The 16,769-nt window shown below is 36.2% G+C and overlaps 3 protein-coding genes across 3 annotated transcripts; 2 read left to right on the top strand and 1 right to left on the bottom strand.

The window, feature by feature from the left end:
- Window positions 1–451: 451 nt before the first annotated feature.
- On the bottom strand, window positions 452–10,315 carry LOC140775374 (F-actin-capping protein subunit alpha). The gene is made up of 10 exons (XM_073118626.1): window positions 10,141–10,315; window positions 9,946–10,061; window positions 8,754–8,843; window positions 8,343–8,407; window positions 7,578–7,739; window positions 5,799–5,877; window positions 5,606–5,683; window positions 1,447–1,521; window positions 1,330–1,365; window positions 452–875 (listed from the first exon to the last, which is right to left on the bottom strand). Exons 1-10 carry the CDS (start codon window positions 10,259–10,261, stop codon window positions 768–770), a joined length of 930 nt encoding a protein of 309 aa, XP_072974727.1. The 5' UTR covers window positions 10,262–10,315; the 3' UTR covers window positions 452–767.
- A 250-nt stretch (window positions 10,316–10,565) lies between these two features.
- LOC140776324 (uncharacterized) lies at window positions 10,566–12,377 on the top strand. The gene is made up of 5 exons (XM_073119988.1): window positions 10,566–10,923; window positions 11,019–11,125; window positions 11,412–11,559; window positions 11,648–11,842; window positions 11,925–12,377. The coding sequence occupies exons 1-5, from the start codon at window positions 10,684–10,686 to the stop codon at window positions 12,192–12,194; spliced, it is 960 nt and encodes a 319-aa protein (XP_072976089.1). The 5' UTR covers window positions 10,566–10,683; the 3' UTR covers window positions 12,195–12,377.
- A 1,078-nt stretch (window positions 12,378–13,455) lies between these two features.
- Window positions 13,456–16,722, top strand: LOC140775980 (sm-like protein LSM4). The gene is made up of 7 exons (XM_073119501.1): window positions 13,456–13,732; window positions 13,861–13,902; window positions 14,006–14,104; window positions 14,203–14,280; window positions 15,741–15,783; window positions 16,206–16,361; window positions 16,460–16,722. The coding sequence occupies exons 1-7, from the start codon at window positions 13,730–13,732 to the stop codon at window positions 16,480–16,482; spliced, it is 444 nt and encodes a 147-aa protein (XP_072975602.1). The 5' UTR covers window positions 13,456–13,729; the 3' UTR covers window positions 16,483–16,722.
- Window positions 16,723–16,769: the final 47 nt, after the last annotated feature.

Consider the following 16,769-nt stretch of genomic DNA (forward strand, 5'->3'; position numbering starts at 1 on the left):
ATTCTCTGGATTATTTGTAACTTGAGCATATTTACCTACAACCATTATCAACCGGTTTCAACTCGTACATGTTACATAAGTCATCTTTTAAGTGCAACAAAGGTACAAAGACCATACATTCAAAGATATTAACACGTTAGCTTGACCTAGGGCTGCCCAAGGCCCGCCCTGATCTTGGCTCAGTTAGATAGGCTAACAGGAGGGTGTCTTTCAAGTTTCAAGCAATATACGCAGAGGGCAGTGTCAAAATGCGAAAGTCTAAATTGCAAGGGTGTAAACTGTGAAGGATAGTAAACATAAAGTAGCATATACCTTGTAAAGTCTCCCTTGTTGAAGTAGATTAGATTAACAAGGAGCATGCTATCTGAGGTAAGATGTTAATTGTCAAAACGAAGAAGTAATTGAAGAACCTGAGAACACACTTAAACCTCCTAATTGGGTTGAAAACTAATTCACTGGATAATTTTTGCTGTATTCATTTGCAAATGTTTCAATACTAACATGTAATGTAATGATCTTTCTACAAACTTCAAAGCGGCTTGCATTCTAAATATCTATATCCAAATGAGAAGTTCCACAAAGTACATTAGGCAGGCAGATACAAGACAGGTGGAATTTCTAAATTAAGCATTGAATGGGTGCATGAGTGTTTTAAGTTTAGAACTAAATGGCAAAAACCCAAGAGGCCAAAACTTCTTATGACAAGTCCGGGAGCCTGGAGGTTATAGTGCATGAGAAAGCAACCAACTAGCCTCGGACTTCTCCGCTCACTTTTCAATCCCAAGTTCTTTGGTGAGGTCTTTAGTGAGGCTGAATTGCAAAGTATTATGCCATGGAAAGAGAGTGCGTGTGACTGGAAGTCTCCTACGAAGATCCTGTTTCACAATATGAGCCGAGTTAACACTGTAGGCTCCTAAAAGGAAAAGTGAGACGAAAAAGAAAATAAATAAAAAACATTAGAAGAAAAAGCCAAGAAAACAACTGAAAGAGGCGGTTTTTCGTAATTGCAAATTATAGCATTACTCATTGACTAATATCCCAATGATAATTGGCATGCCTAATTTCCCAATATGAGGTTGGGAGTTCTTATCTCCACCGCGAGCATTTTATAGCTCTGTTGGGATGCCATAAGTTTCCATTGATTCTCGAAAAAGAAAAAGAAGGAGAATGCTGCAGTTCTCATGACTGCTGTTAAGATTGGATTGTGATTGAAACCCATAGCCCTGGTAGAGCACAAGGTATGCTTTATGAAACGATATTTTTCTTACACCATTCATGGACTTGTGAATTTAGTAATTCACTGAAAATTATTTCGTACTTCCAGCATACCTTGAATGTGGTGTCTGGTAAATTTAGATAGGATGCCTGCATATGAAGACAAAGTTAGTACTCTAGAATCAATTACCGCATCTAAGCAATCTAAGAACCATGAGGACAGACTGAAACCTCAAGAGATGCCATATACTCTGCCTCATGATGGCGAACCATGCTCACTATTGAAACAGCACAATCTTCAGGGGACTGGAAACAGTTGTACAGCAGTAAATAGAAATCATTACTTCTAGTACAAGTAATCTTCAGAAAAGAAAAGAAAAAGCATTCAAGATATCTTTGGTTCATTTGGTTCATGCATAAGATTTTTGAGGATAATTTTATTCACATCTCTTATATATAAATAATATATCTTTATAACTTTACTCACTTTTAGTTGTTTGGTTGTTAAATATAAATAAAATTATAATAATTATTTTGAATAAGTTTATATAAAAATTTCTGTTGATTACTAAACTTGGAATAAGTATGGTCAATAAAGCCATTTTAAGATGAAAAGGCTAAAATATCCCCACAATAGATAGTAGTAAGACCAAAGTGTACATAAGAAAAAAAAAAAAAAACAAGGAAAAAAAAAACGAAATTCATAAGAAAAGAGATCTAGCCTGCTAGATGATCTTTCTATTGAGGTAGGATCACTTCAGTCGAGTCTTTCGAATGAGATCACAAATGGAGATTACTAATTTGCTATTGAAACATTGATGGAAGAAAGCAGAAAAATGGAAAGTAGAGGCATTGGGTAAAAAGATGGCATTTTGCTTACTTTATGCTATAGAAATCCTATGAGAAAATGTATATAAATTTTGTCACAATCCTCAACCTGTGATAAAATTTTCTGCCTAATTTGTCAATGACTAACTTTATACATAATTTAATCAAAATATATATAAGTAGGTGTTTGATTATAAAACTTATTTGAGGGAGACTTAATTCATGAATAAACATTTCTTATTCACGAACCAAATGCCACCTTGATATCCAACCTTGTTTTTATTTTAGGTGAATATATAGTCAAAGGGTACTGAGTTCCAAAAGTTGATCTTTACTAACAAATGTATATAATAAAAATGACTTTGGATACAATATATGTCATTCTAAGTGAAAAGATACAAAATGTAACCCTAGAATGGGTTGAGGCATAAAAGAGAAAGAGGAGACAATTTGATGAAAATGTATTGCTTAATATAAATAAGAGAGACTTAGCAATGTTTATATAAAGCCATCATAGATGTAAAGAAATGAATAAATAGGGCTCTAATACTTCCCTCAAACTCAAGATGAATCATAAATCGAAAGTATGCCAATTAGATGCTCAAAGCATGGAAATGAAAGAGACTCTGTGAAGAAGTTTGCAATCTGCTCCTCAGTGTTGAGGTGACGAAGAAAGATTGTGTCAGCTTGGTATACCTATCTACTGTAGCCAATATCACTTCAATGTATTTCTTTCTCTCATGAAAAATAAGATTCTTCATAAATCTTTAGCACTATCACTGTTGACATGAAAAATTAGGAGGGATAAGAGAACACCCATATCACTAAGGAGATGATATAGCTAAACAATCTCCTTAGTTGCAACATATAGCACAATATTCGGATTCAATTATAGAAAGAGAACATTTTGTTTCTTGCTGTGCTTGAAAATCATGGAGTCTCTAAAAAAAATAGAAAAACTAGTAGTAGACTTCTAATCAGATTTGTTACTAAGGAGATGATATAGCCAAACAATCTCCTTAGTTGCAACACACAAAACAAGATATATTCAGATTTAATACTGGAGAGACAACATTTTGTTTCTTGTTGCGCTTGAAAATCAAGGAGTCTCTTAAAAATTGCAAAAACTAGTATTAGACTCCTGATCAGATTTGTTGTTAGCATAATCTGTATCAAAATAAGCCACAACACCAAAATGAAAGTTGATGGCATAAAGAGAGAGCGAGTGATGGTGTTACGAAGGCATCAAAGAATACGTACAAAAACAACATAGTGAGTAGATTGAGGAGTCTGCATGAATTGAGCAAGAAGAGTAATTGCATGAGAGATATTCTCATTGGGTCGAGTAATGATCAAATAGATGAGAGTCTCGACTAGCTGACTATATATAATTGGATCTGGAAGAAGCTGATCATCATCGAGCTGAAATTTTTGATGATGCTCAACTGAGGTAGTAACAAGGTGAGTGTCAATGATGGTGACGCAACTGAGAATATTCATAATATACTTTGGCTAGAATAGTGGAAGATCATAAGATGACTAAGAAGTTTCGATATGCAGAAGATACCAAATAGGACCAATGTCTACTATCTCAAACTTGCATTGAAGATACGATCAAAGAGAACAAATGTTGATCATAACCATATCATTGACATACAGAAAAAAAAATTAACCTAACCTTGAGCAGAAGACTGCAAAAATATAGATGGCAAAGAGAGGCTCTCTTGAAATTTGTAGTTTGTGAGAATACTATGAAATCAATTAAATCAGGCACGCGAAACCTATTTGGGCCTATAGATGGCTTGTCAAAGTCAATTCATATGACTTAAAAGGAATGTGAAAACTAGGTGGAGAATCCATATACCTAATCAAGAAGACCATGAAGAATATTCTTCACGTTCATAATATAGAGGCACTGGTGATTAAAAGCAATAAGATTGATGTGAGCTGTTGTCATGCAAGCATAAAAATCATGAATAGAAAGCTGACCATGTTTGGCCTCTAGGGCATTGTGATGAAGCTGAAAGCGATACATCGGCCTCGATTTAACAAATTAGCGATTGAAGTGAGCCCAGACAATTGAGCAAAAGGTAATTCTTGGAGTTAAGGTCGAAACGATCGGTTAAACTACCAGATAAGATAGGTACAGATCTTCATATCACACAAAACCCACTTAGTATATTCAGGATCGTCTGAACAATTTTGGTTGTACCAAACTCTACTGAAACTATAGTGGTGATTTGGATAATGTGCAAGGGAGAGCACATCCCACAAAGATGTCATAAATATGCTTGAAGAGACATCACCCATGGAGGACTATCTTGATGGAAGACGCTTGTGTGATCAAATCAAAGTGACAAATAGAAAACAAACCAAGAATATTCCCATGATCGACAAGAACACGAGACATCCGTTAGAAGAGACAACAATTAATCAAACACCATGAGGGCGTTTCAGAATATTCTCTAAAGCCTTTCATCAAATTTTTGGTGCCCACATAAATATATTTCACCGAGGCTTTTCATTGAACAATGGGCGAGCAAAAAGACTGATAATCTTTGTGTTGATCAGATGACCTTTAAGGCTACCTTGTCTTCAATGCTGTTGGTGACTTGGTGGATGCCTTCCATGCATAGTTGCTTTCGATGTACAATGGATGTCTTCAATGCACAATGGATGAGTAAGGAAATGACTTCAATGTTGTTTAGCCCAACGAAAGAAGGTGATGAATGATCCATGTGGCGGTGGTGGACTAGGAGGAGTAGAAGGTGAGGAGCTCGTTGTTGGGCCACACTGCAAACAATGCAGATGCTAGTATCTAAGAATATGGAGAGGGCGGAGTTGACATTAGAGAGGTGGATATGGGTGATGCGTTCCAATCAAAGATGATGTCGAAGACATCAACGAGGGTTTAGGTAGCAAGATTTGCCTATACTGGTGAAGAAGATGACGGTGGGGGTGTTGAGGGGGGTTTGGGTGAAACCAGTGGCTAGAGGGAGGTCCAATTTAGGCCTGATCTACCCTGGTTTGACATTTTGTGGGTCGTCACCAAAGTCGACCTCCTCCCTGACCCTACTTCTTTCCTAAGAAGGACAGGCAACTTGAGGGGTTCGAAGAGGAAGAAATATCCGTTGTAGAGAGATCGATCGGTGAAGGTGAAGGTGAAGGAGAAAAAATCCAATGGATGCAAGTCCCTAGAGATCGGGATGTTATGATACCCTAGAATAGGTTGAGGGCGAAGAGAGAAAGAGGAGAGAGGATTTGATGAAAAATATATTACTTAATGATAAGAGAAAGAGCCTTAGCCCTTTCTTTTACAAAGCCACTATATAAATAAATAAATAAATAAAACTCTAATACTAAGGAAAGAAGCTAATTAATGATTGATGACCACAAACGGCCTCACTTAATGGTGTAGGCACCATCACTTGTTGTACAAGTACGTAAATGTGTGTTCTCATGTTTTATAATTGCAAGATACAATTCCAGTACATATATGCGTGGCACTCAAAAGTGACAAGCTATATCTTGAATATGTCATAACAGGGTCTGCTTTACTGACCTGCAAAATAGTGGAGTCCTTGCACTCGTTGTTTGCATCCAGCTGGACATTTCCTTCTTCATAATAATGAGCACCTACCTGATGATCATAAAGTGCAAACAATAACCAACTTTAGTAAAGTAGTCGGAATTATAGTATATACTAATCCATGTAGAATGTAAGAAAAGTGACCGGAAAGATTATAACCAGTCACCTGCATCTTTCCTTTCAACTCCACGACTTGCAAATCATCTTTGAATTCCAAATTCCAAATGGAGCGCCAACTTCCATTGCTGCATGACACATTTGTTCATGATTTTCCAAACAACAATCCAATGACGATAGGTGAAAAAAGTGGTTGCTCAGTGATTATGTATGCACATAATCCTTTTTGATGAAGTGGAGCAACCGAGCAAGTGAATATTGCTAAGTACTTGTACCTAATGATGTCAAATTATTCTTCTTTATAATCATTGCCAAAAGAAGATTTGAAATTTAAAAAGATGAAAAAGATCAGTAATAAATTTTACAAACCAAAATAAATTAAGATCATATAAAATTCAGATTTTCATGGTGTATATAATTTCCTATATGCATAACAACTGTTGTTAAACCAAAAAAGGGGGATAAAGCAAGGGTAACATATACTATTAGTAAGTAAATATCTCAAGAAAACCAAGAAAAAGGAAATATCTGTGACAGATTGTGATGAATCAGCTAGTTACAAGGATACTTCACAATATTAACTCCAACCAAAATGACTTGTGGTCATAAATTTTAACTATTTGTACCCATCTTACAAAAAGACCTAGGTGGCAATGTAGCAGCCAACAGACACATACACCTTAGCAGATTGCAGATTGCAGGTGCCATGGCACAATGGCAGGTGCTTCTGTGAATTGGCACGAAAGGTATCAAACATCATATTTATGAAAAGTAAATAACTAACTACTCAATAAGAAACATATGACATTCAAGCAGAAGATAATGAAAATATATCAATAAGAATAACATGAAATGATAGAGAACTGTTGGGAAAATATAATAGAATAAGAAACTGACAAAGACAAAAAAAACCCAGTACAAATAAAGACCTACTTGCCCACTAGCGGACAACCCACCATAATTTAAGATGCTAAGGATAAGTTGATTTTGGTTCATATAGCAATAAGCAGACACAGGTGGTCAAAACTCAAAACACATAACGCAGTGGAAGGGTCTAAACTAAAACCATCATAGCAACCAATGTTGCAATTTGCAGGTGCCACTACATTTGTTTAAAACAACAATTAATACAAAAGGAAAGACAAATACTAGACTTGAGGTTTTGAATTGAGGCTGTACTCTAATATAACAAGTCTTTGTCAGCAATTAGGCATTAGTATTTAGGATTTATACCACAGGAAGGAAGCTTGTTAATCTTCTCAATGTTACTAGGAGGCCTATGATTGATATAAATATTTGATATTTCCCTCATTCCCCTTCTTTTATCACCTTAACTCTAGGAAGGTTATCAATTTTTCCCTCCTTCCCCTTCCTTTAATTCATATTTCTGAGGTACTTGAAAGTATATATCTTGTTGTCAATTTGAGTCTGCTAGTAAATTTATGGTTAACTGCATTTCAGCCTACTTTTTTGAAGCTTGCAATAGTCTTACTTCTAGCAAATTATGTTTAATGACCAATCACTTTCCTTCCATTTTTAACTACATAAAAATCAGATGTAATGATCTTGACTGCCATTTCTAGTGAGCGGTGATGATATCACCTTCAAATCAGAGGTGAAATCAAACAAACATTTACAAAGTAAACAAATATCATGATTAGAGTGTAGAGTCCAGAATTTTGCCAAGTAAATGCTGACACTGCTAAACTCGCAGCCAAAAGGTATGCTTATGATAGTTGGTCAAGGATATAGAGTAGGCTCACTCAGCTATATAAACTTTTTATAACAATAGAAAACATCATGTATAAGTGTCGAGCGTTTGACTTACCAGAAGTTATGCGGGCTACATTTAGCAGCAGATATAACTGCTGCAAACCCAAAATCAGCTCCTGGTCCTTCCAAATGTTTCCCATTAGTGCAATAAACAGCACATGTTCCTTTCGGGTAGGTTTCGCCAACAAACTTAAACAATTCAGCATCCAGGGCAACTCTGTGTCAGTATGATACAAAAAGGGATGAAAGGTAAGGAGATCAATGACGACAGTAGCAGCTTACAGTAGCAACAGGACATAAGGCTTCACAAGGACTCATTTATTTATCTGTATCTTGTTAGATACATTGGTAGAGAACCAATAGACTTCAATGATATTCATTCGGCAACAAATATCCTTTGGGACAAATTAGATCTCCAGAGAACCAATAGCGTGCACTTTAGATTCTTAATTACCACAAGGCAAGTAAGACCACTTGAATATTTTGACAAGCATAATAGTTCCTTCTTGTACGTTCCAATTACAAATGTATTAACTAGTACAACACCAATGAAAGGCTTTCATCAATTACTATGCCTCATGAATTTTCTACTTGTAACATGCAGAAGAGTGTCAAAAACAAAACTGCCTGTAAAAGGAACACAATCAATAATCCAAAAGGCTTTCATGAATAACTGTACAAGACTTATAAAGCTTCTACTTGTACCATGCAGAAGAGTATTAAAACCAGCATAAAAATACAAGAGATAAGTTAAAGGTGCAACTGGTGCTGGAGGTGTAATGAAAATATATAAGCTCATACTGGCAATGAGATAGCATACCGAAACTCCTCAATATAAGAAGATGGAAGCTCTTCATCTGTAGCAGGTCTCAATTTTGTGCAGACCTGAGTTGAATAAGAAAAGAATCAAATACCAAAGAAATAAGATCCAAGGCACCAGTTAAAAAAGTTTCTACCAGAGAAGTTCTTTTATATAAAATTATAATTGAGTGTGAGTATGCAGCAATCAGCATGTGCAAGAGTCAAAATGTACTTAAATGCCAAATATAATAGCAATCCATGCTTTTCACATCTCTCATAAGCTTGCAAATATAATTTATTGCTTAATATCCACAAACAGATAATCAGAATTATTTATCATCTATAGCAGTAACCAGAATATAACAGCTATGATTCCGATCATGCACATTTTGATAAAAGGGTTAGATGAGAGTGAGGGTAGGGAGAATACTTGTTTGATGTGATCCACAGTAGCAACCTGTGCAGTCCTAGGATCAAAATAATTGTTCTCGTCGAGTTCCCCGTATGTTGTAATTATGACCTGCAAGAATGTGTCAGAAAAGAGCAATTGCATATGCACAGAACAAATAACTATAACCAAGCAGTAGATAGAATTTAAAAGCATGTAGCATAGAGAAGTTGACAAAAATAGTAGTTTCTTTTGTTAAATTTCTAGTATCTCCAATAGACTAGCAGAAAGAGATTGCAAGATATAACAAACACATACTTAGCTAAGGGAATAGCATAATCACCACTGACAAGATAAAGAAACATAAAAATATCATGTAATTATGTTGATTATGCACCGCAATATATGTATCTAGGGTCAAGGAGTATGACTTCAATCAGAGTCCTACTACTCAAGTGCTCACATTAGAATGAAAGAAAAACTAAAGTTCTAACCTAATGTAATTAAGTGTGTAATTTTACTGTTAGAATATGGAGATATGTCTTTAATGTGAACAAATGGGAGTATAGAATGATTAATCCAATTTGAAGATGCTCCCCTGACACAGCAAAATTAACACTAAAGCATTTATGATGTCCGAAATCTAAATTAACACTAAAGCATTTATGATGTCCGAAATCTAAATTAACACTAAAGCATCAGTAGCAAGGTGTGTTTGGACAATTATAGCATTGCATAGACTATGTTATTTTGTTGCAAGATCTTGGTATGATACTTATTCTCTTTAATAGTACATCAGAAGGTTATATAATAGTATTTCTTTTAGCACTTGGTCATGTTTTTGTAAGACACCATGGTAGTTAATGCAGTCATGAAGGCTAACAAGGTAACGGGCCCATGATGTTTATATCAAGGCCAGATAGAACAGGATTGATATCTATAACAAGATGGTGGTTACTGGTCAGTTGTCATCTTGAAGAATAGAAGCTCTCCAGCAGCAGATTAAGTAACATTGTCTTCCAAGAAAGAAGGAGCTTGCATTCTAAATTGCTAGAAGATCCTCCTAAGTCGAATTATATGCTAAAAATGGTAAAATACAGACTCGGACTATGGGAAAACCCTAAAGATTCAAATCCTTGACATCATCAGTGTAGAGAATCACCTAAAGAAACGAAATTGCAGTATAAGGCGCACGATATCATCCAAATTTTCGGTGATCATAAAAGAAACTCACATCACCGCTCCTGTCAGGCAATTCGACCGCGATCAAGTGGCTCTTGTTGTGAATCGCGTAGGCCTCGGCCGCAGCCATCTTGTAGATACGATCGTCATCAAGAAGGGCACGGATGTCTGCGTACAGCCATAAAGATATCGATCAAAGAAGATACAACGAAGGAATCGGGGAGAGAGAAAGAGAGAGAGAGAGTACCTTTAGCGACGTAGTTGATCTCTCCGACTGGGGCATTGGTGAGGAACCACTTGGCGATCTCAATCTTCTGCTTGTCGCTGAGCTCCGCCGCTCCCTCGGGGTCGTCTTCCCCGTCCGCCATTGGAGAACAGGAGAAGTATGCGAGAGGTTTGAGAGGTAAGAGAGATTGAGGAAGAGAATGGAGGAAGGGAACGTGAGTGGCACGTGCAATGGAGAGGGCCCCGAACCCCCCCGAATATTCGGGTACGGGTCCAAAATATGGGTCGGGTTTAAATTTGCAGCCCTCCACCCAATAGCAAAGAGTGGCGGTCATAAGCCATAACGGTAGAAAACCGGATTCCATATCATCGTCAAATCTGGGATATAATGAGGAGAATATAACCGTTACTAAAGCGGCGCTCCTCTGATTTAAAATTTCAAATCACTCCATCCATTCAAATCCCTTCCTAAAACAACAACCCCCCCAAGTCTCCTCTCCTCCAATCTTCTCAAAGACCCCTAACCCAGAAGAAACCCAAGAAGAAAGAAAGAGAGGAAAAAAAAATGGCTCTTAGATCACTCGACAATGCTCTTCCTACAGCAATGGACAGGCCCAAGAAGGTGGCTAAGGTGACCACTACGCCTACCAAAGCTTCTGTATTCCCCGAGGCTCCTCGCCATCCAGGCACCAACGATGAGAACTCCGCGCCGCTGCCACTGCCGCAAAAGAATGCCGAGCAGTTGGTGGAGTACATCTCCTCTGAGGACCTCAAGGCCCTGCCAGAACCCGAAATGAGGATAGCGGTGAGCTATATAATATTTGTCCTTCGATTGTTGTTAGTTAATTATTCTTAATTTTTTAAAATTTTGGTATTTGGTTTGTACAATTTTATTTTCAGAACTTGTTGGAAGAATTGGATTTCAAAGATTGGGTCAAAGTGTGTGAAGCTCTCAATGATGTGCGCCGACTTGCTCTGCACCATTCTTCTCTTCTGCTTCCAATCTTGTAAGCTTTGTTCTTTCTCAGGATCTTGATCACTTCACTGAGATGTTGATCGCAAAGAAAAAAAAGCTTTCTTTTCTTTGGTCTTGCAAACTATTAATCTGCATAATTACTAATTCACATGAGGATATTTATCCACTTGATTTGGTAAATTCGAAGTTTTGATTCCAGATGTGAGGTTAAGAGTTTCTTCTCTTTAAGCTTGTTCTTCTGGAGTAGTAGTTCAGTTCTTATCTGTGAAGGTTACATAAGCAATGCAACAATTGCTTATAGATGTATATCTGATCAGGGAAAAGGTGATGCTGGTGACTGTGAAAGCAATGAAGAATCCAAGGAGTGCATTATGCAAGACAGCAATCATGGCTTGCGCCGATATTTTTCGCTCCTGCGGCCATCATCTTCTACTTACTCCGGAAAAAGATTCTCTTGACAATTTGGTACATTTTTCTCAAACCTTTAATCTGATGACAAAGGAAATCTTGGAAGTTTTGCTGTCTAATTATTTTCCATGCATATTGATATCAGCTGCTCCAGCTTTTGCTGAAAGCATCTCAGGATAAGCGTTTTGTTTGCGAAGAAGCAGAGAAGACACTTCAGACAATGGCAACATCACTATCTCCCCTTCCTTTGCTCAAGAAGTTGCAGTCTTATGTCAACCATACTAACCTCAGAGTCAGAGCCAAGGCTGCTGTTGCCATATCAAATTGTGTCTCCAATGCTGTAAGAGAGAGACTTTCAGTAGTATGATGATCACTTTTATGAAACTAAATTCTGCAAGCTCTAAACTCCTCAATCTTTTTAGGGTATCGAGATCATGAAGGACTTCGGCTTAGCGGCGCTTCTTCAACTGGCAGCCGAATTGCTCAACGATAGATTGCCGGAGGCGCGGGAGGCAGCTCGTAGCATCATAAATTCAATCCATGGTGGATTCTTGAAGGGTATGAATGAGGATAGTAGTGAGTCATCATCAACTGCTGAACTGTGGCAGGCCTTCTGCACTTCAAATTTGTCACCCATATCAGCGCAGTCAGTGGCAAAGATTAGCTTTGCAGTAGAAGAGAATCCACAGTAGATAGCCATTTCAAGTTCTTTTCTTCTTGTCATCTAAAAGCAATGAGTAGTGGTGTTCATGCTCTCTCATGATCCCTTCATTGTTATTTTTATCTTCAGTGTGTTTTGAGTTTCTTCTCTAGCTTCCTTTTCAGATGATGGATTTGGATTCGTTTGCAGAACTGAAAGGAATAATAATCTATTCAGTTTACCAAATTCTTTCAAGATTTTGATTAAATACTTCGTGTTGGAGAATCTATTCAGTTTAACAATAATTCGTGCAACTATAATATCACATACTAGATATTATCATTTCCTCGAATCTTTTAAATTGAGAAAGATCTAATAAAAGCATTTCGAGAGTCAAATATGTCCTCAGATATGTCGAGCTATCCAACTATATCACTTCACTGGCATGGCATTTGATCACCAATTTTCTTGATAATTTTTTTTTCAAATAATTTTAGGGATAATTATATTTCCACTCTAAACTATTACCCCTTTTCAATTTCACCCCCTCATTTTTTTTTTCCTTTCATGAACTCTTAGAAATCATCGAAGTAGTTCTTCTGTCCGTCGTAATTATAACGCATGCATATTGTGCCCACTCTTACTTTTTTAATGACACAATTGCCCTTATCTGAGAGAGAATAAAATAATCCATGGCTTTTTTAAAGGGGCAAAACCTTTCCATTAACAACGTTCAATGTTTAATGATCAATGGTGACGGGTAAATGAACCTAAAAAAAGAGTTGATTTGTAAATATCTAAAAGGGAGGAAGGTTTTCCACATGTTGTTGTTTAGGTTTTAAAGCAAAATACTTCCTATTTGTTATATATATATATATATATATATATATATTTCATAAAAATTATTAATTTCTCTCTCGAATGAATATTAAATAAAATTAATTAAAAGTACTGTTCATATAAAACGAAAATATGGATCACTTTCTAAATTAGTTTTATTTTATTTTTTTAGCTATCTATTTTTTATAAAAAGTAAAAATAGTAATAAATTAGTGGAAGGTGACACTCCTATTATTAATAAAAAGATTATAAAGATAAATAATAAAAAGATTATAAAGATAAATAATAAAAAGATACTTAAATTCTAATTTTTTATTAATTAATCTATTCACATATGTAATAGATCTTATATAGTCTTTAATTTATCAACGGACAAAAATTATTTATAATAACTAATGGTTAGTATCTAATCATTGCTCTCTCTCTCTCTCTCTCTCTCTCTCTCTATATATATATATATAACAGAGTTGCAGGTATATATACTTCGTTAGTGATTTATCTTTGCCTAGCGAAGGGTTTCTTCGCCTCAATCTGATGCTAGGGCTCAAGAATCGTCGTAACGAAGACTAGATCTGGGTTTTATTCTCCTTCTTTCCTGGCTCTAGCCGTCGAGATCTATCCCCTTTACCGTTGTACTGGCAAAGTGCGGATTTGACCAGTATTCGATCTCCTAATCCTTTGTTCCAATCCGTGTTCTACGCCGCAGGGTGGCCCCTTCATCTTTGCTGTCCGTAGAGCTCGAGAAAGATGGTGTGTTTTCTTCCTATTTTTTCATAATTTTGAACCGAATTACCTTTTTTTTTTTAGGGTTTTCTTCGTGGGTAGGTAACACTTGATGCTATTTTGAATCGTTATTGAGTTGTTCATCTTGTTTCCAGCTTCCATTGTCGCTTTTAAAGACGGCTCAAGGTCATCCCATGGTAAGGGTTTTAGTTTTACTGCTTGATGCTCGTCTTTTTGTTGAAAAAGATTTTTTTTTAATATTTTATTGACTGGTAGTGCGCTGTCAATTTGATGGATTAGCTTGTTGAGTTGAAGAATGGGGAGACATACAATGGGCACTTGGTGAATTGTGACACATGGATGAACATTCACCTACGTGAGGTGATCTGTACCTCAAAGGTGATTCCTTTTTTTTTTCTCTCAATATGCTCCTTTTTATAAATAAAATAATTGTGGCATGATTGTTTTGTTGCTTAAGGATGTTGTTATGATTGTAGGATGGTGATAGATTTTGGAGAATGCCAGAATGTTACATACGAGGGAATACGATAAAGTATCTTCGTGTCCCTGATGAGGTTTGAATGAGTTACAAGTGTTAGTTTTTATTTACTTGCTTTTCGTTCAACTGTATATGGAGTTTATTATGTGCTCTGAAACCAAGAAAGTTAATATAGATATTTTGTTAGTATATTCCAGTATGTTTCTACTCCAGCAACACTCCAGAAACATTGGCCTAGCACTTTGTTTTTGTTGAGTTTATCCCCATTCTCCCCATAGTCCATCTGCTCTATGTTCACATTACTTAAGGATATTCAGTAATAGAAAAATTCCTGATATTCTCTACACACCCTTATGTTATACCATTTTCAATGGAAAGAATCCCTCTTAGTATACCTTCCATAGATTCTGAGTTTGAAGAATACTAACTACAATGTGTTAGTGCTTCAAATAGGAACACAATTGAAAAGTTTAGCCTTCTACCTTATTAGTTTTGGAATGCAACTTAGTAACAGTAGGTAAATTAGAGGGTTATTTGGTTTTGAATGATCAAGATGTTTTACTATGGTTAATTTATTCAAAAGAGGACGATCAAAGAAGAAAGAAAAATTAGCCTTAATAAGCAACTTTCATTTCTTAATAGAAAAGGAAGATAATTTGGGAAATTCTCTTAAAATTCCATGAGTCATACAGATTTAAACAACATTTGACTATTTGAGTAACTCAAAAGTTGATAATCAGATCTACTGGCTGTAGGCAAAATGGAGAGATGCAATGAATGTTTTGAAGCCACTCATTGTGGTGTTAGGCAGGGGCCCTAATACTTGGGTGACAGAAGTGGAACATGCTTTCAAAGTGTAGCTTGTATTAGCAGAATCTTTGACAGTAACTAAGAAGTAATCGTGTTAATGCTTCTACTCATGGAGCTTTTAAGTTTGTATTTTGTTACTATTTAGAGCAAGACATATATAATATATTATTGATGTTGTGTAACTTGAGGAATGTCTCAAGGATCGTCATCGATGTTGTTATTATTACATCCTGTTTGATTTTTATGTACTTATTAGTTATTACTAATCTTGTTTCCTGTTAATCTTGATGGATTAGTTCCTAAAGCAAATTCACAATCTGCAGAGATAACTTCTGTAAGCTAACGTTTATTCATATTGAATGGAGTTGTAACTTGTGACCACAAATAGGAAGCAGATTCTACAAGCATTGGCATTGTGGGTTTTCTTTGTTATGTTTTATTAACATCAAGCTTGATCAATTAGGAAGTTATTTTGTTTTATGTCATGAGATTGCATGAGATCACAGCACCGTTGCATTTCCTTGACTATCCTGAGAAGCCTGATTTTGGCTTGATATGGAATTTTTGGACTCAGAATTATTCCCTTGAGGCCTAATTTGCAGTATTTTGTTTTTAATTATTTCCACGAGTTTCCTATTTCTTTTAAATCCATTATTTCCCATTTTGTGGTGTTATACTGTTATCTTCAGAACTTTTTGTTTATTTAAGTTTTGATAATTTTTCCAGGTGATCGACAAGGTTCAAGAAGAAACCAGCAAAAGCCGTGCAGGTAAAGTTGCTTGACCAAGACATCCTTTCGTAACTCCAGAAAAGTTTTATTGCATCTGTAGTTTTTTATTTCTGTTTCTTTCTTAATAGGTAGGTCATGTTATTTAATTATTATGTTGTCTCTGTATTCTATATATTTAGAATCTCTTGGTTTTGGAGGAAAAGAACCTTCTTTTAATCATATGCAGATTTTTCTCCTTTGCTGGCTAGGATTGGTGTTCCCCTATTTTGCTCCTTAATAAAATGTTTTAAATCAAGCATGTTATATATTCTTGATCTTAAGTCAAAAGCATGGGCAACTTTTTCCTGCTAACAGCTGTGGAAGTAATTTATAGTGTTGACTTATTTAGTCAAAATAAAATGAAATTCACAAAAAATGAGCCTGTACTTTGTGTTGTGCTGAATCACCTTTTACCAGTGCAGATAGGAAGCCGCCTGGTGTAGGCCGTGGAAGGGGGAGAGGAAGAGAGGAAGGTGGAAGGCCTGCAAAAGGCATTGGGCGTGGCCTGGATGATGGAGGCAGCAAAGCTGGTGGCCGTGGTAGGGGTGGACCTGGTGGAAGAGGTGGTGGTGGTAGAGGTATGCTTTCCTTTTTTTCTTCATTGATGAAGGAGAACCATTCTATGCTTCTGCTTCTAAAATAAGTGAACTTATTCTTTCCCTAATAAAATTAACAGGCGGAGGACGTGGCCGTGGCTGAAGAGGATCAAGTAGAGAGAACGCCGCTTTTAGAAGGCTTTTCTTTCTGTTGCATAATTAAGCTTATGAGGTGAAGAAAGAATTGATGGCTGTAAGATTGCTTCACTTATTTTGTCGCTCTGTTCCTGCTCATTATGATCTGAAGCTTGTTTACTTGTTTGTTCTCATTTCATATGGTTACATGATCAGTTTGATATGTTTAAGCAAGTTAGGAGCTAGATTTTGAATTTTTTTTCTGCCACGCAATACAATCTTACTCTCATTTATCTATTTATCTATGGTAATGAA

This window comes from Typha angustifolia, chromosome 14, assembly GCF_048772165.1.
Source record: "Typha angustifolia cultivar Huaian chromosome 14, ASM4877216v1, whole genome shotgun sequence".
Taxonomy (NCBI): Eukaryota; Viridiplantae; Streptophyta; class Magnoliopsida; order Poales; family Typhaceae; genus Typha; species Typha angustifolia.